A 24,536-nucleotide genomic window follows, 5' to 3' on the forward strand; every position below is an offset into this window, starting at 1 on the left:
GAGAGGTTGGAGGATCTAGGAGCCATGAGGGGAGATCTCCCGGGGGGATTTATTTATTTATTCGCATACAGTGTAACAGGCCCCTCGAGCCACACCGCTCAGTAACCCCGATTTAATCCTAGCCTAACCATAGGACAATTTACAATGCCCAATTAACCTACCAACCAGTAAGTCTTTGGATTGTGGGAGAGAACAGAACCCCAGAGGAAACCCATGCAGTTACGGGGAGAATGTACAAACTCCTTACAGGCACCAGGAGGGAACTGAACCCTTTCACTGGAACTGTGAAGCATTGTGCTAACCACTGGGCCACCGTGACATGAATTAGTCAAAGGAATGGCGAAACTGAGTTTCGAGCAGATTCTTTTGGGCAGGTACCGAATGTAGCAAGCTGGGAGTAGGATCACAGGGCACTGTTCTGATTCACTTTTATTCCCTTCGGGCAACACAGAAGGTATTTAGGAGATGCAGAATAAATGATCACATAAGTAATTAAACAAAAAGGGAAAAGTTCTAAAGAAACTTGGGCAGTAGTTTAGACTCAATAGAGTTCAATCACAGAGGTCCAGAGAAAGTTCACAAGAATGTTCTCTGGGATGAAAGGATTAATTACGAGGAGAACTCTCTAGGGTTTAGAAGAATGAGGGGAGATCTCTTTGAATATTCCAAGGCCTAGATTGACTGGATGTGGAGAGGATATTTCCAATCATGAGGGAACCTAGGACCAGAGGGAACAGCCCCAGAATACAAGTGCATCCCTTCTGAACAGAGATGGGGAGGAATTTCTTTAGCCAGGGGGTGGTGAATCTGTGGAATTCATTGCCACAGACCGCTGAGGAAGTGGAGATTAATAAATTCCTGACTGGTAAAGCTGTCAAAGGTTACAGCGGAAAGGCAGGAGAAGGAGGTTGAGGGGGGTAATAAATTGCCCATGATGGAATGCAGGCAAGACTTGATGGGCCGAATGGCTTAACTCTGCTCCCATCTCTTATGGGCTAAAGAAATTTCCACAGATGCTGGAAATATAAAACAGACATGCTGGTATATAGTCAGCAGGTCAGGCAGCGGTAGGTGGGGGGGGGTGGAGAAAGGGAACCTTAATGTGCTCAGTCTGTTTCTCTCCTGTCCATACTGTCTGACATGCCAATCCTAGAGACCAATCTCAGCCCAAAACGTCGCCTATCCATTCATTTCCACGGATGCTGCCCGACCTTCACCCTCCCGTATTTGTGTGTACTGCTCCGATTTCCAGCATCTGCAAACTTTCTCGTGTATATTCTGTTTTAAGGACTAGCAGTTTCACATGGGAGACTTAGAGCGGAGTTTTCCCTCAACATTTTCCATTCTTGTTGAAGGAAAAATATTTACAAAGCGCAATTTCTCCCTAGCGTTCTGTTGCGGTCTTGAACAAATTCACAATACAGGGAGAACAAAGCATACAACTCACACACTTTGGGTGAACTATTCAACCCCGTTAGCTGCTGACGGATTCTCCAAGTCCTTTGCCTGGTGACATTAGAAACTAAATTACAGTTTCTGAGCCCGCAGAGCATCACGGTGTCACTGGCAAATCTTACTCTTAAAAAAAAGAAACGTGCTTACAGAGTTTCCATGAAAGAGCAAAGAAACCAAACTTTTTTCTCTCTCAATCTTACCTCCGGTACATGAAGTAACGTTTCATGTTAACTTTTCTGTTCCTCTCGGCAACCAGCCGTGACTGTCCTCCAGTTCCTCGGTCTCCTCACTTTCCAACAGCTGCTCGCCACTCGCGGACGCCCGGGAGCTTTTATGTGGAAGGGAAGTTTCGCTAAGTTTGACCAATGAGTGAGGAGGAAATAACTCACTTCAAACCCAGGTCGCCGCTCTCCGGTTGCGCCCCTTTACGGGATTTAGGATAACTTTATAACGGCACCCGCGCTAAAACTCCAGTCCATTGAGTCGTTCGGGCGCGATTTCATGTTCTCTGCCAAGTATGCGTCTGCAGGAAATTTTAATTAAAGCAGAAAATACTGTAAATATTCTAGTGAGCGTCTGTGACAAAACACTGAAGCTGGGGTGACATTTCAAATACCCAGTAGGTCGGGCAGCATCTAAAGGGGGGGGGGGGGAATCAATCACTGAGGTGCAAACATCAAGTTTTGCTGATTCCAAACACTTGGCTTTCTATTTCAGATTTCAGCCATCGGCAATATTTCTCTTTTTTTAAAGTTACAAGTTAAGGGCCTGCCTTTAATGTTTGTAGTTTTTTTTCCCCCGGGATTTGGGGCTCCACTTGCTGACTTTAATGCAGGTTTTTCCATTCGGAGGTCGATGGCAAACTTCGGCCTAGAGTGGGATGGATCCCACGTGGTATCTACTTCTCCCTCTCCTTCCCCCCAAAAAATATCTTCTCCCTGCCACCATCAGGAAGGAGATACGGGAGCATAAGGTCCTCCCTGTTGTTTTTTTGACTAAGTGTTTTGATTGGATTGATTCTATTATTTTATTTTTTATTTGGTATAATAAAAGACCAAGGATTAGTAAATGTCACTTACAAAAGCTGAAAAAGTAAGGAGGTCTTGCTTTGCCTAATTTAAGAATAGATTATTGGGCTGACAATGTGCGATACATGTCCCTTTGGTTATATTGGGTTGATAAAAATGATCAGCCAATGGAACTGAAAGCTGTGAAACAGTTTTATTTAACCTCATTATTGGGAGTTGCTTTACCTATACAATTAGTTAAAGTTGCTAATTTAAACCTATACCCTGTGATTAAGCATTCTTTACAAATTTAGCACCAGTTCTGCAATTTTTTTAATCTTAAAAATTTTAAACTTTGTAGTTTAATTTATCAAAATTATTTTTTTAAGCCTTCTTTGAGTGATCCAATTTTTTTACTTCGGAAAAATAAAGATATTAATTCTTTTTTGGATGTATTTAAAGAAGATAGATTGATGTCTTTTGAACAATTAGTTGATAAATACTCTCTTTCATACTCACACTGTTTTACAATACCTTCAAGTTAGACATTTCTTACAAAAATATTTAAGTAATTTTCCTTACATATTGGAGGCTGACCTGTTAGATACTATTATGAGTATGAACCCTTCGACGAAGGGTTCCACTAGAAGAATTTATAATTTATTATTACAATAGGATAAGCGTGCCTTATTTAAGGTTAAACAGGATTGGGAAAAGGAACTCAATTTGACTTTTATGACAGAGGATTGGACGCGGATTCTGAAGCTGGTTAATTCTTCTTCGATCTGTGCTAGTCATTCACTGATTCAATTTAAAATTGTACATCATTACCATTTGACAAAGGAGAGACTCTCTAAAATATTTCCTAATGTTGATAGTTATTGTGATAGATGTAAAACTGAGACAGCTACACTGACACCTATGTTTTGGTCTTGTTCTATATACTGGAACAGTTCTGGAAGTCAGTTTTTTCAACAATTTCTAAAGCACTTAAAATTAATCTACATCCTAACAAATTAACTGTGCTTTTAGGAGTAATTCCTCAAAATATCCGTGGTATTTCTGTGTCTGACCAACATGTTATTGCATTTGTTACATTGATAGCTAGGAGGGCCATTTTGTTGAAGTGGAAGGATGCATCAGCTCCCACTTTGTCACAATGGTTCTCTCAAGTAATGCTATGTCTTAGTTTGGAGAAAATTAGAAGTCAAACCTTTGAACCTTTATTTGATTTTGAGAAAAGATGGGGCTCATTTGCTCGTTATTATCATTTGAGCTAATTGATAAAATTTCTCCACGATCTAATTGTAAATTTTTTGGTACATTTTTCTTTCTTGCTGGCAGTTTGATGTTTATTTTTAGAAGCTTTTTGTATGACGCATGGCTCCGGGGTTGTACACCTAATGGGGTTTTTTATTATCACAAAATTTTTCAATCTTTAAGATAATGTTTTTTTCCTTGAGACATTGTAAGTGTTGTTACTTCGATGTACTCATGTTTTTTTTTGGAATAATAATAAAAAGATTTGAAAAGAAAGAAAGAAAGGTCCCACAGCACCAGATTCAGGAACAGCTATTACCCCTCAGCCATCAGGATCCTGAACCAGTGTGGATAACTTCACTCACCTCAACTCTGAACTGATTCCACAACCTACAGACTCACTTTCAAGGACTCTACAACAACTCATGTTCTCGATTTCAATTAATTAATTTCATTTGTTTTTCATTTTGTATTTGCACAATCTGTCTGTCTTTTGCACATTTGTTTGTCTGTCTGAGTGCGTTTTTTCATTGATTCCATAGTGTTCCTTTGTATCTACTGTGAACGCTCACAGGGTTTTATATGGTGATATGTATATACTTTGATAATAAATTTAGATTGAATTTTTGAACTTTACCTTGTCAATTACTTGTGACCAGGGCTTAAGTGTTGACATAGACAGAAATCACTACACGCTCACTAATTCACTCTCATTAATTCTGAATCATTGACTCCACCAAATCATCGTCTGTCTCTTGTTTCTCTGTGATTCCATGCTAAATACTTGGAAAGGACAAATGTGATTTTTATCTCCCTCATCTTGGTAGGAAGCTACTGACCAAATGGAATTAGTATAGACTGTACGATGAGCACGAGGGGCCACGGACTCTGTTTCTGTTCAGCACCTTCTTATGGTCAGAGTGTTAACAGACCTTTTGACCTGTCTAGTCCATGCCAAGCCAATCTTCTGCCTAGTCCCATTTACCTGAACATGGGCCGTATCCCCCCAAATCCGTCCCATCAATGTATCTATCCAAACTTCTCCTAATTGTTACAATTGAACCCAGGACTAATACTTCTGCCGGCAGCTCTCTCTGTTCTTGCGCCACCCTCTGAGTGGAAGAGGTCCCCCCTCAGATACCCCTCAAATATCTTACCTTTCACTTCTAGTTCTAGTTCTAGTGAAGGGGGAAATCTGAATGCATTCACCCAATCTACACCCCTTATCATTTTGTATACCCCTAGAAGGTCTCCCCCCATTTTCCTACACTCCTAACCTTTTTAACCTTTCCCTACAATACAGGTACTCAAGTCTCAACAACTTCCCTTTTGCCAATCAACTGTCCAGCTCTTGGCTCCATCCCTCCCCCTCCTGTCTTCTCCTGTCATTTCGGATCTCCTCCTCCCCCTCCCACTTTCAAATCTCTTACTAGCTCTTCTTTCAGTTAGTCCTGACGAAGGGTCTCGGCCTGAAACATTGACTGTACCTCTTCCTAGAGATGCTGCCTGGCCTGCTGCATTCACCAGCAACTTTTATGTGTGTAACTTCCTTAAAAATTTTGTTTGCACTCTTTCAGGCTTATTGACGTCATTCCTGTAGGTAGGTGACCAGGACTGCACACAATGCTCCAAATTTGGCCTCAACAACATCTTATACAACTTCGGCATAACATCCCCAACACTAGTGCTTTAATGCCCTGGATTCCTGAAGTTGATTGGGGCATTTATAGAACTTACAACAGTGCAGCACCTGAACCAAACACAGTGCCAGTCTAAACTAATCCCATCTACCTGCCTTTAGTCTGTATCCCTCCATTCCCTGCCTGCTTAGACCGTAAGGATGTAATGTTGAGGCTTTATAAAGCAATAGTGAGAACTCACTTGGAGTATTGCGAGCAGTTTAGATTAGATTATGAGGACACGCAGTCCTCTTTTATTGTCATTTAGTAATGCATGCATTAAGAAATGATACAATGTTTTTCCAGAATGATATCACGGAAACACATGACAAACTGACTTAAAAACTAACAAAAACCACATAATTATAACATATAGTTACAACAGTGCAAAACAATACCATAATTTGATAAGGACAGACCATGGCACGGTAAAAATCTCAAAAGTCTGTCGAAAGTCCCATCATCTCACGCAGACGGTGAACCTCCAGCGCCGCCAACTTGCTGATGCAGCATCCTGGAAGCGTCCGACTCCGAGTCTGTCCGAAAACTCCGAGCCTCCGACCACCTCTTCGACACCGAGCACCATCTCTGCTGAGCGTTTCGACCCCGGCCCCGGCCCTGGCCCCGGCAACAGGCAATAGGCAAAGCCGAGGATTTGGGACCTTCGTCTCCGGAGATTCTCGATCGCGCAGTAGCAGCGGCAGCGAAGCAGACATTTCAGAAGTTACTCCAGGTGTTCCTCCGTGCCTCTCACGGCTGTCCCCATCAAATCCAGATTGTGCACGGCCCCCAGTTACACATAATCAATATCATTCGGAACGGCTGCGTGGGTTTGGGCCCCTTATCTAAGAAAGGACGTGCTGACATTGGAGAGAGTTCAAAGGAGGTTCACTAAAATGATTCCAGGATTGAAAGGCTTGTCACTGGAATTCAGAAGAATGAGGGATGACCTCACTGAAACCTACTATATGTTGAACTAGGTAATGATCGGAATCTAGGAGAAATCCATAGAAAGGGTGCAGAGGAGATTTGCGAGGCTGTTGCCTGGATTGGGGAGCATGCCTTATGAGAATAGGTTGAGTGAACTCGGCTTTTTCTCCTTGGAGCGACGGAGGATGAGAGGTGACCTGACAGAGGTGTATAAGATAATGAGAGGCATTGATCGTGTGGATAGTCAGAGGCTTTTCCCCAGGGCTGAAGTGGCTGGCACGCAAGGGCATAGTTTTAAGATGCTTGGAAGCAGACACAGAGAAGATGTCAGGGGTAAGTTTTTTACACAGAGAGTGGTGAGTGTGTGGAATGGGCTGCCGGTGACAGTGGTGGAGGCGGAAATGATAGGTTCTTTTAAGAGACTTTTGGATGGCCACGTGGAGCTTAGAAAAATAGAGGGCTATGGGTAAAGCCTTGGTAGTTCTAAGGTAGGACATGTTCGGCACAGCTTTGTGGGCCGAAGGGCCTGTATTGTGCTGTAGGTTTATCTATGTTTCTGTGAAAGGCCTCGATAGAGTGGATGTGGATTTGTTTCCTATGGTGGGGGAGTCTAGGACTAGAGGGCACAGCCTCAGAATAGAGGAGCATCCTTTGAGAACTGAGATGAGGAGGAATTTCTTTAGCCAGAGAGTGGTGAATCTGTGGAATTTGTTGCCACAGGCAGCTAGTAAGGCCAAGTCATTGGGTATATTTCAGGCAGAGGTTGATAGGTTCTTGATTAGTCAGGGTGTGAAGGGATACAGGGAGAAGGCAGGAGATTGGGGCTGAGAGGGAAAATGAGCCAGGCCATGGTGAAATAGCAGAGCAGACTTGCTGGGCCACATGGTTTAATTCTGCTCACATATCTTATGGTCTTAAACATTATTATCGTATCTGCTTATAACACTTCCTCTGCCCCGTGTGTTCCAGGCACCTCTGTGTAAAAAGAACTTGCCTCATACATTTCCTTTAAATTTTCTGCCCTCACCTTAAACCTCTTCTTTCCAAGAAAAAAACTCCATCTGTCCTGTTTACACCTCCCACCGCAGCACACAATAAAACACAGCAATGACTTTGCCTAGCAACTGTTCTTTAGAGAGAGTGCAGGGGAGATTAACCAGGATGTTGCCTTAATTGCAATGCACGTCTTCTAAGGAAAGGTTGAGTGAGCTAGGGCTTCTCTTTCTGGAATGAAGGAGGATGAGGGGTAACTTGATGGGGATGTCACCATCATCATTATGTGCCGTGTCGTATAACGTGGATCATCATGGTCTCATGACCATGATTGCTCTGGACAAATTTTTCTTCAGAAGTAGTTTGCCATTCCCTGCTTCTGGGCAGTGACTTTACAAGACGGGTGACCCCAGCCATTATCAATACTCTTCAGAGGTCGTCTGCCTGGCGTCAGTGGTCACATCACCAGGGCTTGTGATATCCACCACCTGCTCCCATGGCTTCACATGACCCTGATCAGGTTGGTGGGACCCAGCAGATGTCACAGTTTACCCAAGGGTGACCTGCAGTCTATCGGAGGGAAAGAGTGCCATATACCCCCCTTGGCAGAGACATATCTCCACCCCAGCACCCAGGAGGTGTACAAGAGGATAAGAGGCATTTATTAAGTAGACAACCAGTGCCTTTTACCTGGAGCAGAACTGGTTAATACAAGCAGGCATAATTCTGGAGGAAAGTACAGGGGGGATGTCAGAGAGACGTTTTTTTACAGAGTGGTGGGTGCTTTGAATGCCCTGCCTGGGACGACAGTAGAGGCAGATACATTAGGAACGTTTAAGAAACTCTTAGAATGTATGAAAGAAAAATGGAGGCTAAGTAAAAGGGTAGCTCTAGACTAATATTGGAGTTGGTGAAAAGTCAGCAAAACACTGTGGGCTGAAGGGCCTGTACTGTGCCGTACCATTCTATGATCTCCTTCTTTAATTAACAACTCAAAACTTCACTATGTCGTTTCAAAGACTTGTTAACTCTTTAGTTTCACAGCTCTTTTAGTTGGACAACTCCAGATTATTTTCACAAACTTCCAAAACCTACTAGCTGTATTCAGCTGTTCTTCTCCTGATGAACCTGGACAGGCTTGATCTTGGCAAGTTCTCCTCTCTGCCCCTGTCCAAGGTCTTCTTCAGTTGGCTGATCTTTGGAGTTATTGCTTCTGATGATCTCATAAAACAACATTTTATACATTTCCTTGCATACCTTCCAAGCATTTACTTTTACTCTTTATTGCAATTTAGAGTGGTGTAATCACAATCCTCATCTGAGTCGATGTTTCCTTGACTTCTGCAGATTCTGAGTGTGAAGTCCTGTGAGTACTTCAGCTATGTGCTTCTTTCATTATCAGAATGAATGTTCGTGGGTTGTTTTCGTAATATATCGAATTGTCCTTTAGATTTAGGACAAGAGATGAGGACAAATTGCTTTTCCCAGAGAACAGAGAACCTGTGGAATTCTCTGCCCAGGGGCTTCCTTATTAGATATATTTTAAGACACAGTTAGATAGATCTTTGCATCGCAGGGGAATTAAGGGTTAGGGGGAAGAGGCAGGGTAGGTGAAGCTGAGTCAAAGTTCAAAGTAAATTTATTACTTAAATATGTATATGTCACCATAAGCTAATTTGGCATTCATTTCCCTGCAGATTATTTACAGGAAAATAAAGAAATACAATAGAACCTATAAAAAAATGACTATATACAAAGACAGACAAGCAAGCAATCTGCAAAAGGTAAATAGTACAAATAATAGAAAAGTCAATAAATAAATAAAACTGAGAACATGAGTTGTAGAGTCCTTGAAGGTGCCAAGTTCACAGACAAATCTTATTGAATGGTGGAGCAAGCTTGACGGGCCAGGTGGCCTGTGCTTATGTTATGTTCTTTCCGTGATGTGTCAAGTTCCCAAACATTTGCCAGTCTTGTCCCGCTCATAGTGGGATGTTTACAATGGGATAGTTCACAGGGCTGTCTCAGCTATAGTCTCAATTCATACTGACTAGATATACACAGAAAAGTGCCGGAAAAGAGCCAGTAACATAATCCACCCAGCTCATGGATTGTTCGTCCCACTCCCATCAGAGAGGAAGCTACGTAGCATCCGCATCAGGACCATTAGACTCAAAAACAGTTACCTTCCCAAAGCAGTAAGGCTAATCAACTCCTCCACCCACTAACCCACCCCATCATACCCCCCAACTCCAGGGAATACAGCCCAAGAGTTGCCAGAGGCTCTTCATACGGTAACCCTTTCATTCCTGGAATCATTCTCGTGAATCTTCTCTGAACCCTCTCCAATGTCAGTGTATTCGTTCTACAATATGGAGCCCAAAACTGCACACAATACTCCAAGTGTGGTCTCACGAGTGCCTTATAGAGCCTCAATATCACATCCCTGCTCTCATATTCTACACCTCTAGAAATGAATGCCAACATTGTATTCGCCTTCTTCACAACCGACTCAACCTGGAGGGTAACCTTCAGCATATCCTGCACAAGGACTCCCAAGTCCCTTTGCATCTCTGCATTTTGAATTCTCTCCCCATCTAAATAATAGTCTGCTGATTTATTTCTTCCACCAAAGTGCATGACCATACACTTTCCAACATTGTATTTAATTTGCCACTTCTTTGCCCAGTCCCCTAAACTATCTAAGTCTCTCTACAGGCTGTCTGATTCCTCAACACTACCCGCTCCTCCACCTATCTTTGTATCATCGGCAAATTTAGCCACAAATCCATTAATACCATAGTCAAGTCATTGACATACATCGTAAAAACCAGCAGTCCCAACACCGATCCACTGGTAACCAGCAGCCAGCCAGAATAGGATCCCTTTATTCCCACTCTCTGTTTTCTGCCGACCAGCCAATGCTCCACCCATGCTAGTAACTTTCCTGTAATTCCATGGGCTCTTATCTTGCTAAGCAGCTTAATGAGCGGCACCTTGTCAAAGTCCTTCTGAAAATCCAGGTACACCATGTCTACTGCATCTCCTTTGTCCACCCTGCTTGTAATTTCCTCAAAGAGTTGCAGTAGGTTAGTCAGGCAGGATTTTCCTTTCAGGAAACCATGCTTAACGTATGTCGTGGTTTGATGGTTCTGGGCCTGTACTCACTGGAGTTTAGAGAAATGAGGGGGGGATTTCATTGAAACCTATCAAATATTGAAAGGTCTAGATAGAGTGGACATGGAGAGGCTGTTTCCTATGGTAGGGGAGTCTAGGACCAGAGGGCACAGCATCAGAATAGAGCGACATCAGTTTATAACAGAGATGAGGAGGTATTTCTTCAGCTAGAGAATGGTGAATCTATGGAATTCATTGCCTTAGACTGCTATGGAGGCCAAATCTTTAGATAAGTTTAAAGTAGAGGCTGATAGTTAGGGCATCAAATGTTACAGGGAGAATGGCCCAAATGGGCTAATTCTGCTCCTATGTCTTATTGTCTTAACAACTGATTATTACAAGCATACACCATCTGCCAGGTAAGAGAGACGTGAAATGGTAAAACGTCAAACCATTGCTTATGATGTGTTACAGCATGTCTGATCAAAAGTTTAATGGAATTTTGCTGACACCCCTGTGCTGAAGGTGAGCAAGATCAGGAAATCGCTAAGCTTGCCCGGTCACGTATAACCTTTATACAGCCTTTTTCATCACCAAGTCAAGTCAAATCAAGTGAAGTTTATTGTCATTTAACTACATACATGTATATAATGTATATAGAAAAGAGACAAAGGTTTCTTTGAACCAGGGCATAAAGCACAAAACACACATAACACATGATAATTTTTTAAAATAAGGATAAAATCTACAGATGAATCACACATAAATAACAAATTAAATTGCTGAAGTATCTTTTCTTGACTGCATGCACGCAAGCTGAGTCAGGAGTTAGTGTGCTTATATTCCGCCGACTTCAAGTTCAAAATTAGTTTTGTGGGTAGACATACCCTGGGTGTAAATGCTTTAGCACTTAGCTTCATGTAGCCGCAGCACAGTACAAACTAATTACATAAACTTAAATTAACAAATTATACACAACACAATAAAGAAAAAAATAACAGAAAGACTTTAGTGCAAGATGCAGGAAATATAGTCCGAGGAAGAGTTAGGATTTTTCATAGTGGTTCAAAAACTCGATGAAACCTATTCAATTTTGAAAGGCCTAGGTAGACTGGATGTTTACTTTGGTGGAGGAGTCTAGGATCAGAGGGCACAGCCTCAGAACAGAGGGACATCCATTTAGAATGAAGATGAGGAGGATTTTTCTTTTAGCTGGAGGGTGCTGAATCTTGGATCTTATTGTCACAGGTGGCTGTGGAGACCAAATCTATATTTAAGGCAGAGTTTGATAGGTTCTTGATTAGTCAGGGCGTGAAGAGTTATGGGGAGGAGGCAAGAGAACGGGATTGAGAGGGAAATGGATCAGCCATGATGAAATGGTGGAGCAGACTCAATGGGAGAAATGGCCTAATTCTGCTCTTATGCCTAATGGTCTTATATGGGGGAAGCAGCTGTTGTTGAACCTTGAGGTGTGGGTCTTCAGGCTCCTGTCCTCTCTTGTCAGATGGCAGCAAAGAGAAGAGGGCTTCCTGAGACATTGCCTCTTGCAGATGTCCTTGATGGTATCCATGAAAGAACTGTTGGGTCCACCACTCTCAGTCGCCTCTTGCATTCCTGTAAATTGAACTTTCCATATTGGATTGTGATGCAATCAGTTAGAATGCTGTATAATTGTACAACTGTAGAAATTGGTTAGATACTGTGACAACATGAAAGAATCTTCTTCAACCTCAAAGGCAGTAGAGACACAGGCAGATCTTCATGGTTGCATCTAAACATTGAGCCTAGAATGGATCATCAGAAACGTTACCACTCCTTTTCCACCACAGACCTTTCAATGAGGACTGGACCAACACCTACACAGTTCCCCACGCTCTGCCCAATTTCACCCAACACCACCTTCACAATGAAAATTAACCAATTTAGCCTCTTTCTTTCAAAAGATCCAAATATTGAAGCAAAGGCTTTACAAAGTTTCAGCTATCATTCAGAAAACATCCACAAATCATAAAACAGTATTTCACCTTTCTTTTTAAAGGATGTTGTGACCTTTTTTCCAAGAACAAAATTGAAAAATCAGGGAACTGCAATGTGACGCTGTACACAAACATTCTTCAAGAGTTAGTGGAATCACCTGCATTTGGGAGGAGGCACAGAAACATAGTGATCAGAGCATCACATAACAGTGCCAGCTATACAATCATAAGACATAGGAGCAGAATTAGGCCATCTAGCCCATCGAGTCTCTCTTCCATCACACACTACAACATCAGGCATACTGCTAGTGTCTTCCACAGCGAAGACTGATGGAAAATACTCATTTAGTTCATCAGCCATCTCCTTGTCCCCCATTATTATTTCTCCTGCCTCATTTTCTAGCGGTCCTATGTCCACTCTCACTTCTCTTTTATTTTTAACATACTTGAAAAAACTTTTACTATCCACTTTGATATTATTTGCTAGCTTGCTTTCATATTTCATCTTTTCTCTTCTAATGATTTTTTAAGTTGCTCTCTGTAGGTTTTTAAAAACATCCTAATCCTCTATCTTCCTGCAACACACATCAAAGTTGCTGGTGAACACAGCAGGCCAGGCTGCATCTCTAGGAAGAGGTACAGTCGACGTTTCGGGCCAAGACCCTTCGTCAGGATTAACTGAAGGAAGAGCTAGTAAGAGATTTGAAAGTGGGAGGGGGAGGGGGAGATCCAAAATGATAGGAGAAGACAGGAGGGGGAGGGATGGAGCCAAGAGCTGGACAGGTGATTGGCAAAAGGGATATGACAGGATCATGGGACAGGAGGTCCAGGGAGAAGGAAAAGGGGGAGGGGGGGAAAAACCCAGAGGATGGGCAAAGGGTATAGTGAGAGGGACAGAGGGAGAAAAAGGAGAGTGAGAGAAAAAAATCTGTGTATATAAATAAATAACGGATGGGGTACGAGGGGGAGGTGGGGCATTAGCGGAAGTTAGAGAAGTCGATGTTCATGCCATCAGGTTGGAGGCTACCAGACGGAATATAAAGTGTTGTTCCTCCAACCTGAGTGTGGCTTCATCTTTACAGTAGAGGAGGCTGTGGATAGACATATCAGAATGGGAATGGGATGTGGAATTAAAATGTGTGGCCACTGGGAGATCCTGCTTTCTCTGGCAGACAGAGTGTAGGTGTTCAGCAAAATGATCTCCCAGTCTGTGTCGGGTCGCGCTAATATATAGAAGGCCACATCGGGAGCACCGGATGCAGTATATCACCCCAGCCGACTCACAGGTGAAGTGTCGCCTCACCTGGAAGGACTGTCTGGGGCCCTGAATGGTGGTAAGGGAGGAAGTGTAAGGGCATGTGTAGCACTTGTTCCGCTTACAAGGATAAGTGCCAGGAGGGAGATCGGTGGGAAGGGATTGGGGGGGAACAAATGGACAAGGGAGTCGTGTAGGGAGCGATCCCTGCGAAAAGCAGAGAGAGGGGGGAGGGAAAGATGTGCTTAGTGGTGGGATCCCATTGGAGGTGGCGGAAGTTACGGGGAATAATATGTTGGACCCGGAGGCTGGTGGGGTGGTAGGTGAGGACCAGAGGAACCCTATTCCTAGTGGGGTGAGGGGAGGCTGGAGTGAGAGCAGATGTGCGTGAAATGGGAGAGATGCGTTTGAGAACAGAGTTGATGGTGGAGGAAGGGAAGCCTCTTTCTTTAAAAAAGGAGGACACCTCCCTCGTCCTGGAATGAAAAGCCTCATCCTGAGAGCAGATGCGGCAGAGACAGAGGAATTGCGAGAAGGGGATGGCATTTTGGCAAGAGACAGGGTGAGAAGAGGAATAGTCCAGATAGCTGTGAGAGTCAGTAGGCTTATAGTAGACATCAGTAGATAAGCTGTCTCCAGAGACATCAGTAGATATCTTCCTATCTTCCCACTAATTTTTGCTTTGTTGTATGCCTTTTCTTTTGTTTTAACAATAGCTTTGACTTCCCTCGTCAGCCACAGTTGTTATTTTACCATTTGAGTATTTCTTCATTTTTGGAATAGACATGTCCTGCACCTTCCTCATTTTTCCCAGAAACACACGCCATTGCTGCTCTGCTGACATCCCTGCCAGCAGCTCTTTCCAATTTACTTTGGCCAACTTCTCTCCCATACCTCTGTAATTTCCCTTGCTCCACTGAAATACTGCTACATCATTCATGACTTTCTCCCTATCAAATTTCAAGTTGAACTCAATCATACTGTGATCACTGGTTCCTAAGGGTTCTTTTACCTAAGATCGGGGTTCGGTTCCCACTGGTGTCTGTAAGGACACTGCACACTCTCCTCTGGCACGTCTGACACAATGAGGGAATGTCAATGGAATAAACTAAACTGCTGATTGGAAGATGTGTTCCAGGCAGAGCACTGATAAACAGTGGGTCTATTGTCTTGTTTAATTCTGAAGAAAGTAGAGTTTGGGTTCAAGAGCAGCAAGGTAATGTAGACCTATAAAACCCCGGTTAGACCACACTTGGAATATGGTGTCTAGTTCTGGTCACCTCATTATAGGAAGGATATGGAAGCTTTGTAGAGGACACAGAGGAGATTTACCAGGATGCTTCCTGCACCCATGCAGAGCTCGTCAATTTCATCGACTTTACTTCAAACTTCTACCCAGCCCTCAAATTCACTTGGTCTATCTTGGACACTTCTCTCCCCTTTCTCGATGTCTAGGTCTCCATCTCTGGAGACAGACTGTCCACTGACATCTTCTACAAGCCCACGGACTCTCATAACTACCTCGACTATACCTCTTCCCACCCCGCCACATGCAAAAATGCCATTCCCTATTCCCAGTTCCTCTGTCTCCACTGCATCTGCTCCCAGGATGAGGCTTTCCGTTCCAGGACATCTCAAATGTCCGCTTTCTTTAAGGATCGTGGTTTCCCTTCTGCCGTCATCAATGATGCCCTCACCCACATCTCCTCCATTTCCCGCACTTTGGCCCTCACCCCATCCTCCCACGACCACAACAGGGACAGAGTTCCCCTTGTCCTCACCTACCACCCCACCAGCCTGCGGATCCAGCACATCATCCTCCGCAACTTCCACCACCTTCAACCGGACCCCACCACTAAGCACATCTTTCCCTCTCCATCCCTCTCCGCTTTCCGCAGGGATCGGTCCCTCCGCGACTCCCTTATCCGCACGTCCATCCCCACGGATCTCCCACCTGGCACTTATCCCTGTAAGCGTAAGTGCTACACCTGTCCCTACACCTCCTCTCTTGCCACCATTCAGGGCCCCAAACAGTCCTTCCAGGTGAGGCGACACTTCACTTGTGAGTCTGTTGGGGTCATCTATTGCATCCGGTGCTCCCGGTGCGGCCTCCTCTACATCGGTGAAACCCAACGCAGATTGGGGGACCACTTCATCGAGCACCTCCGCTCTGTCCGCCATAGCAGACAGGATCTCCCGGTTGCCACCCACTTCAACTCTGCTTCCCATTCCCATTCAGATATGTCCATACATGGCCTCCTCTACTGCCATGATGAGGCTAAACTCAGGTTGGAGGAGCAACACCTCATATACCGTCTGGGTAGTCTCCAGCCCCTTGGTATGAACATAGAATTCTCCAACTTCCGGTAATGCCCTACCCCTCCCTTCCCCCATCCCAGTTTCACTCTGCCCCCTCCCCCAGCTGCCTATCACCTCCCTCATGACTCCGCCTCCTACTACCCATTGTGTTTTCCCCTATTCCTTCTTCACCTTTCCTGCCCATCACCTCCCTGCTTCCCCTCCCCACCCCTTTATCTTTCCCCTTACTGGTTTTTCACCTGATACCTACCAGCCTTCTCCTTCCCACCCTCCCCCCACCTTCTTTATAGGGCCTCTGCCCCTTTCCTCTTCAGTCCTGACGAAGGGTTCCGGCTGGAAACATTGACTGATCGTTTCCACGGATTCTGCCCGACCTGCTGAGTTTCTCCAGTGTGTTGTGAGTGTTGCTTTGACCCCAGCATCTGCAGAGTATTTTGTGCTTATGATAAGAGGCATAGATTGAGTGGACAACTAAACACTGCTTCCCAAGGTGAAAATGGCTAATATAAGGGGCAAAGCTTTAAGACGATTGGAGGAAAGCATAGGGAGCAGTATGTCAGAGGCAGGCCTTTACACAGAGAGTGGCAGTTGCATGCAACATCCTTGCTAGAGGAGGTGGTAGAGGCAGAATCATTGGAGACATTTCAGAGACTCTTAGATAGACATGTGGATGATAGAGAAATGGAGGGGTTATGTAAGATGGAAGGGTCCGATTGATCGTAGAATAGGCTAAAAGGTCAGAACAACATTGTGGGCCCAAGGGCCCATACTGTGCTGTAATGTTCTACACTCGGCGTAAACAGAAGCAACCATTCAGACAGCAAATCTGTAGAGAAAGGATCTGGTCAATGCTTTGGGTCAGGAACCCTTTCCGAGAACAGGGTCAACTTGTTTCCCAGTCCTCGGAACTGCGCTGAGAGCAGAGTTCCTCAAGCATTTTCTCTTCTTTTGTTTCAGATGCCGACATCAGCAGCATTTTGTTTTCTAAGAATGAAGAAATACTGGTTTATAAAGGGTCACACAGGATACAGTCGGGTGACAGAAACACATGTTTGTAGTTACCTTAGCACCACCTCTCTCTTCCACAACATTGAGGTAAATTCAATCCTCCATTTCAAGCTGTGTATACCAAGCTTTAGGTCAATGATTGTCGATTAGGAGATGATCGTCGATTTCAGACGGTCTCAGCCTGAGCACACACCCTTCAGCATCAGCGGCTCCACAGTGGAGAGTGGAAAACATCAAGTTCCTTGGGGTGCAGATCTCAGACAATCTCACCTGGTCCAGGAACACCACTGGGATTGTGAAACGGGCCCAGCAGAGATTGCACTTTCTGAGGAAGCTTAAACAAGCATCACTCCCCACTAACATCTTAACTACATTCTACAGAGGCGTGGTTGAGAGTGTGCTGACCTTTTGCATCACAACCTGGTACCCCAGCTGCAGTGCTGTCAACAAAAAAGCCTTGCAGAGGGTGGTTAGGGGAGCAGAGAAGGTCATTGGGGTCTCCCTGCCTTCTGTCCAAGACCTCTTTCAGAGTCGATGCCTCCAGAAGACACGGTACATCATTAAAGACCCCTCACACCCTCTCCATGAACTGTTTGTTCTTCTGCCATCAGGCAAACGTTACAGGAGCATCAAAACTAAAACCACAAGGCTACTAAACAGCTTCCTCCCACAGGCAGTCAGACTGCTAAATAGCTGCTCCACCTGACTCTGCTTTGGACACTTTTAACTTGCACTGGACACTTATAACTTGATTTTAACTGACATGTGGCTGTTGTGTTTTAATATTTATTGTTATGTTTATTATTTAGTGTTGCGTTTGTTATGTTACGATTGCACTACCCCTGAGAAACGCTGTCTCATTCTGCCCTGCAGAGCTGATGTATGGTTAGAATGACAATAAAGTTTTTTGAATCTTTGAAGCTTGAATCTTGAATTTTCCTGTATCTACGTTTCAGGGTCGCCACTCAGCTAAAACGTTGTGTACTCTCTCTGACCCCTCCAAGATATTCGCGCACACACTGAGCAGAAGATACAGGGAATTTATTACACTGTTCCAATAGTATCGTAATTGCTGGGTGGCTGTTGGTGTGACCCTGGCGAAGTCAACAACTACCGAAAGACTTAAAATATTATGCAAAGCAAAGTAAGATTTAAACTTTGTATACTTGAAGGCCCTCCATTGGTCAAGGTCAACCATGGATGTTGTGTCCCAGCTGTCTACGCTGTTGGTGCAGCGCCGTCCGTCGATACGCAGGCCGGGGCAGTACGGTACGGAGAGCAAGCTGCTGCCCATGCGGCAGACTCCCTCCTCTCCACACAGCTGATGAATCCAAAGGAACGGCAGGGACTGATACAGTTTAACACCAGCCACCTTGCAGGAGTTGCCAGTCAGTTGTGGAACTGCCTTAGGGACTCCAGCTCCAAAAACTTTGTATAAACTAACATAATAACACAAGGTAGTGCAGCCTCCCAGAGCTTCAGGTTCAATCCTGACCATAAGACATCAGAGCACAAGACCATAAGACGCAGAAGCAGAATTAGGAGGGATCAACCACTTCAAGCCCCACAGATTTCTTCACGAGAACAGAGCTTTCAATACTAGTTGTAGACAGCTGTCAATTAAAGTTTGAAATTACAGATGTGTAGTGAATCAATATCTTTATAATCCATTCCGCCAGGTATCTGAGCCCGGTACAAACTTCATAAGACCACAGACACAGGAGCAGAATTAGGACATTTGGCCCATCAAATCTGCTCCCACACTCCTTCCTGGCTGATTTATTATACCTCTCACCAACCCCATTCTCTTGACTTCTCCCTGTAACCCTTGACACCCCGACTAATTAAGAAACGATCAACCTCTACTTTAAATATACCAATGACTTGGCCTTCTCAGCCGTCTCTGGCAATGAATTCCACAGACTCACCGCCGTCTGGCTGAAGAAATTTCTCCTCATCTTTGTTCCACAGCCTGTGGCCAGCAGCCTGGAGATAGTTTGTGCTCCGTGACCACGTGGGTTTCTTCTCAAATCAATCCCAAACACATACTTGAGGATTGTCTGGTTACTGCTATAGCTTGCTGACAGGGAATTTCAAATTGAGCTAATTGTCTTGTTCAGAAATACGGTGAGGCTTGGGAACAAGAAGAACCTGCATTCAGCAGTGCCACGGACAATCAGCAAAGTTCAAAACAAGTTTGTTATCAAAGTCCATGTAGGTCACCATATTCGACACTGAGATTCATTTTCTCGCTGGCAGACTCAATAAATCCAATAACCCTGACAGAATCAATGAAAGATCGCACCAGCAGGCCAGACAACCAGAGTGCACAAGACAACGAACTCTGCAAATGCAAAAAAAGTAAGAAAAAAAATAATAATCTTAAAGGGAAATTACACATTGGAGTGAGGGTAATTCAGAAGAGGTATATTGAGAAGTTTTGTACGTAACCCACAGAATGTTGCTGTGATTCACCGGTACCACCTTGCCCTAAGCAAGTGGGAGACAATAGATTACATAGAACATTACAGCACCAACTGGCCCTTCAACCCACAATATTGTCCAAACCTTTTAACCTGCACTAAGATCAATCGAACCCTTCCCTCCCACATAGCCCTCCATTTTGCTTTCAACTATGTACCTATATAGTCTCTTAAATGTCCTTGGTGTTTAGGGCAGCAATGAAGCTCCTCCATCTCTGGCAGTGTTCAGGGCTTCCTTCATTGTGTCAGTTAGCTTCCTCTCAGTTTTCACTACTGTCTGTCATGCAAGTCCCGGGTGGAGACTCAGGAACACAGTCACACTCAGATGTAGAAGGATTCTTCATTGCTGTTTCCATAACAGTCTTGTTTTACCAGCCAGGGTGGTTAGCTCTCAGCTAAACCCCAAACCTGGAGGACAGATGGACCATTCTTAGTCTGGCCTCTACCGTTTGACCGGTTTGGCATGGTGGATTCTACCAAGAGCCAAAGCATAAAGCTCTGACTACGGCCAACAAAGCTCTCTGGGTCGGTCACTGAGGCATGCAAGCCTCCAAACCATGACAAGGTTGTGGTCCTCTTACAGCAATCCAGACAGCATCATGGGACATCTCTTCTGCACCCTCTCTAAACCTTCCAGACTTTCTCTCTAATGAGGTGACCAGAGCTGAGCACAATACTCCCAGTGTGATCTAACCTGGGTTTAAATGAGTTATCTCTTGCCCTCCTTTACTCCAAAGGGAAAAGCCTTGTTCCTGTACTGTCCTGTTTTGCCTCCTATTGCAGAAGCTTGAAGATTGCTCTTTCAATATGGAACAAGCAAACAGTGCCATCAACAGCAACACCCAGAGAGATGGCAAAACCATTTCTTTTACTACTTCTTTCAAATATGATTCTACTACTAAGCTGCCTGTGATTGGAACCTGTGATATACGTCTTGAAGGTGTGTTTTTGGGCCGATTGGCGATCTAGCGCTTTGCTGTCTCCAAGGGTGTTCGGTGAGGTTTGGTGCAGAGTGTGCGGCCTGGAAATGGGGCACGAGCCCATGATCAACTCTGGTTATCTCTGGTCTTGCCAATTAAGGTGTCGAGCAAGATCGAAATCAGCGAGGACGACAGTAGAAGGCGAGCGTGCGTCCAGCAGTGTCTGCCTGCATTTGAGAGGTCCCTCTCCCTCTGTCTCACTCACTGCTGCTGGAAGGCGGCGCAGGTGTCTCCGGTCTTGTGCAAAGTTTGATCGGCACAGCTTCTGCTTTGGACTCAACAGCTTATGTTCTATGTTTCTGGTTATTCCTGTTTTTAAATTGCTATTTTCTGTGACTTTGATCAGGGTGGACTGGCTCTGCAGTCAACAGTTAACAAATGACACAGCACTAGACTGAACTGAACTGAACGGTCCTAGACTGTTTCAAGGACTCTGTGGTTAGATGTTTTGTATTCTGTGTGTTTTTCACTCATTTTTTCGCATTTGTGCGATGCTCTTTTTTTTTGCACGTTGTGTGTTTGATGTTTTCTTTGAAGGGGTTCTATGGCGTTACTTTGTTTCGTGGCTGTCAGTGGGAAGTTGAATCTCAGGGTTATATACTGTGTATAGACTTTCATAATGAATGTACTTTGAATCTTTGATTTCGAAAAGATGTTCCGAATAAAGAGTACACACAAAGCAACATTGCATTTGGATCCAATTGACAATGGAAGATTAGTGATTTTTTAATGAAGAAAAGCAAAACAAATAAATGGAATGACTTGCAAAGAACCTGTGGGGGAAAAAACACAGATAAAATAATCAAGATATATGGCATGTGAATGATAGAAAAATGGAGGGCTATGTGGGAGGGAAGGATTAGATTGATGTTAGAGTAGGTTGAGGTTAGCACAATACAGCCAATAGGCCTGTACTGTTCAGTAATGTTTTACATTTTCTGGCCACTCTATTGGGTACCCCATCCTAATAAAAATGGCCACTGGGCGTATGCATATGATCTTCTGCTGCTGTAGCCCATCCACTCCAAGATTCAACATGTTGTGCGTTCAGACATGCTCTTCTGCACACCACTGTTGTAACGTGTGGTTATTTGAGTTACTGTTGCATTCCTGTCAGCTTGAACCAATCTGCCCATTCTCCTCTGACCTCTCTCCTTAACAAGGCATTTTCACCCACAGAACTGCCGCTCACTGGATGTTTTTTTTTGTTTTGCACCATTCTCTGTAAGCTCGAAAGACAGTTGTGCGTGAAAATCCCAGGAGATCAGCAGCTTCTGAGATACTCAAACCACCCCACCTGGCACCAACAATCATTCCACAGTCAAAGTCACTTAGATTCACATTTCTTCCCCATTCTGATGTTTGGTCTGAACAACAGCTGGCCCTCTTGGCCATGTCTGCATGCTTTTACACATTGAGTTGCTGCCAACTGATTGGCTGATTAGATATTTGTACTAACAAGCAGGTGCGCAGGTCTACCCAAGAAAGTGGCCAACGAGTGCATGTTCTAGAAATAGGCTATTCAACCCATCGTATTCATGCTGAGCTATTTGGGTTACTTTCACTTGTCAGTTTCCAATCAGCAGCCTTGTAAGTGATAATCCTTTGACCGCTAATTTAGGGTGTGGATTTCCAACTGTGCATCTTTTCAGTCCCCAGCAGAAGGCAGGCATAGGACTGAGGATGTGAATGGCTAGGTGCCCACCAAAATAAAGGAGAATGAAAGAAATTCCACTGAAAACTGAAAGCAACAGGCGAAATACTGATAACCCTGTTGACTTTTTCTGATACGGAGAACCCAACCCAGTCATCCAGTCATTCGGGGAAAAGCTGCACCCATCCTGTATTACCTGCTTCCACTGTGAGGATTGTTCCAAGACTGTTTTCTTATCCCTGCCCTTCCAGAATTGGCAGATTATCAAACCATGGTCAATTGGGCTTCACTGATCACATCTAATAACTTGCCAAATCATTTGACAGAGGTGGATTGATGTTGACATTTCACAACTATTTACACTACTTTAAAGGTCAACACTTGTAAAAAGAACACAAGAAGAAGTGCCTGTTAACTGCAGCATTTCACAGACACGTACAGCTGGCAAGACGCCAACTGCATCGTGGAATTCATCCTCCTTTACACGTATTTCAAATTAATGAGATAAGTAGTAACTGTCCTGCAACATGCAGTGCTGAGGCCGTATAAGGCATTGGTGGACTGCACCAGGCATCATGAGCAGCTGTGGGCCCCTCATCTAAGAAAGAGTGTGCTGGTATTGGAGAGAGTCCAGATGCCAGGAATGAAATGGATATGTATGAGGAGGACTTGAGCCTATACTCCCTGGAGTTTAGCAGAACGAGTGGGGGATCTCATTGAAACCTATCAAATATGGAAAAGCCCAGGTACAGTGGACGTGGAGCGGATGCTTCTTATAGTGGGGGAGTCTAGGACCAGAATAGAGGGACATCCCTTTAGAAAAAGAGAAGGCAGAATTTCTTTAGCCAGGGGGTGGTGAATCTATGGAATTCACTGCCTTAGATGGCTGTGGAGGCCAATTCATTGGGTACATTTAAAAGAGGTTGGTAAGTTCTTGATTAATGAAGATGTCAAAGGATACAGGGAGAAGACAAAAGGGATAGTAATTCTGCCATGATGGAATGGTGGAGCAGACTCAATGGGCCAAATGGCCTAATTCTGCTCCCATGTACAGTATTATGATCCAAGGACAGGACATGTACTAAATAGGACCACTTGGCAAAAATATTTTGGACTACTCGGACTATAGACTCCTTTCTCAATCTTATAGTTTTTATATTCTGTGTTTTTTCGTCCGCTCTTCTCGTTTCTCTTGTGCGGGGAGAGATTTTGGGGGGGGGGGGGGAGGGTCCAATGTGCCTGCTCCGTTTTGTCTGTGTTTTTGTGTGGGAGGAGGGATTTTGAGGGGGGTGTCCATGTGCCTTCCTGGAATTCCCTTCCTGGGAAGCAGGCATAAACATTTGTGTCTAACAAGATATCAACTGAGCAAAATCTTCAAAACTTAAAGTTCAAAGTAAAATTTATCAGAGTACTTAGATGTCAACACATACAATCCTGAAATTCCTTTTCTGCAGGCATACATAACAGATCTATAGAACAGTAACTGTAAACTGTGCAAATACAGATATAAATAAATTGCAGTAAATAATAAGCATGAAATAACAATATAACAGTCCTTAAATGAGTGTAGCTATCCCCTTTTGTTCAGGGGCCTGATGGTTAAAGGATAGTAACAGTTCTTGTGTTTCTCTCTCCGCTCCCCATTTTAAATTTCCCCTATTCCTTCTTCACCTTTCCTGCCTATCCCCTCCCTGCTCCCCCTCCCCTTTATCTTTCCCCTTACTGGCTTTTCACCTGGAACCTACCAGTCTTCTCCTTCCCACCCTCCCCCCACCTTCTTTATAGGGCCTCTGCCCCTTCCCTCTACAGTCCTGATGAAGGGTTCCAGCCCGAAACGTCGACTGATCGTTTCCACGGATGCTGCCCGACCTGCTGAGTTCCTCCAGCGTGTTGTGAGTGTTGCTTTGATCCCAGCATCTGCAGGGTATTTTGTGTTTACATTTTAAATCTACTCCTCATCTTCTTTTCTCCAGTCCTGCCAAGGGTCTCGGCCCGAAACATCGACTGCCCTTTTCTCCCCCCATCCCCCCCATAGATGCTGCCTGGCCTGCTGAGTTCCTCCAGTATTTTGTGTGAACTCTTCTTGAATTCGGTGGTGCGAGTCCTGAGGCATCTGTACCTTCCACCCGATGGCAGCAGCCAGAAAAGAGAGGTGAGGATCTTTGATGACGGATGCTGCTTTTCCACGGCAACGTTTCATGTCGACATACTCAATAGTTGAGAGGGTGTCCACTCTGAATTTCATCTGATCTATATTTACTGCTCCCACCACGCTTGTAATCCACTGTGCTTTTAATGCAATCCAAATGCTCATTCAGATGCTTTTTAATGTCTGTTATGTCCTTAATATTTCAGTAATCTTGAATATATATTGTTCAATTAAACATTCTTGTTTATTTAAATAATTCACTATGGGTTAT

The 24,536-nt window shown here is 44.2% G+C and overlaps 1 protein-coding gene across 1 annotated transcript in view; it reads right to left on the reverse strand.

Annotated features, from left to right (window-relative positions):
• LOC140188034 (GRAM domain-containing protein 2A-like) overlaps positions 1-1,816 on the reverse strand; it is a 118,947-nt gene extending 117,131 nt beyond the window's left edge. Inside the window, exon 1 of the mRNA XM_072243935.1 lies at positions 1,656-1,816. Within this exon, the coding sequence (XP_072100036.1) occupies positions 1,656-1,681 (26 nt within the window). The 5' untranslated portion in view covers positions 1,682-1,816. The remainder of the gene's footprint in view (positions 1-1,655) is intronic.
• Positions 1,817-24,536: the final 22,720 nt, after the last annotated feature.

The sequence above is a fragment of the Mobula birostris genome, chromosome 26, assembly GCF_030028105.1.
Source record: "Mobula birostris isolate sMobBir1 chromosome 26, sMobBir1.hap1, whole genome shotgun sequence".
NCBI classification, from domain to species: Eukaryota; Metazoa; Chordata; class Chondrichthyes; order Myliobatiformes; family Myliobatidae; genus Mobula; species Mobula birostris.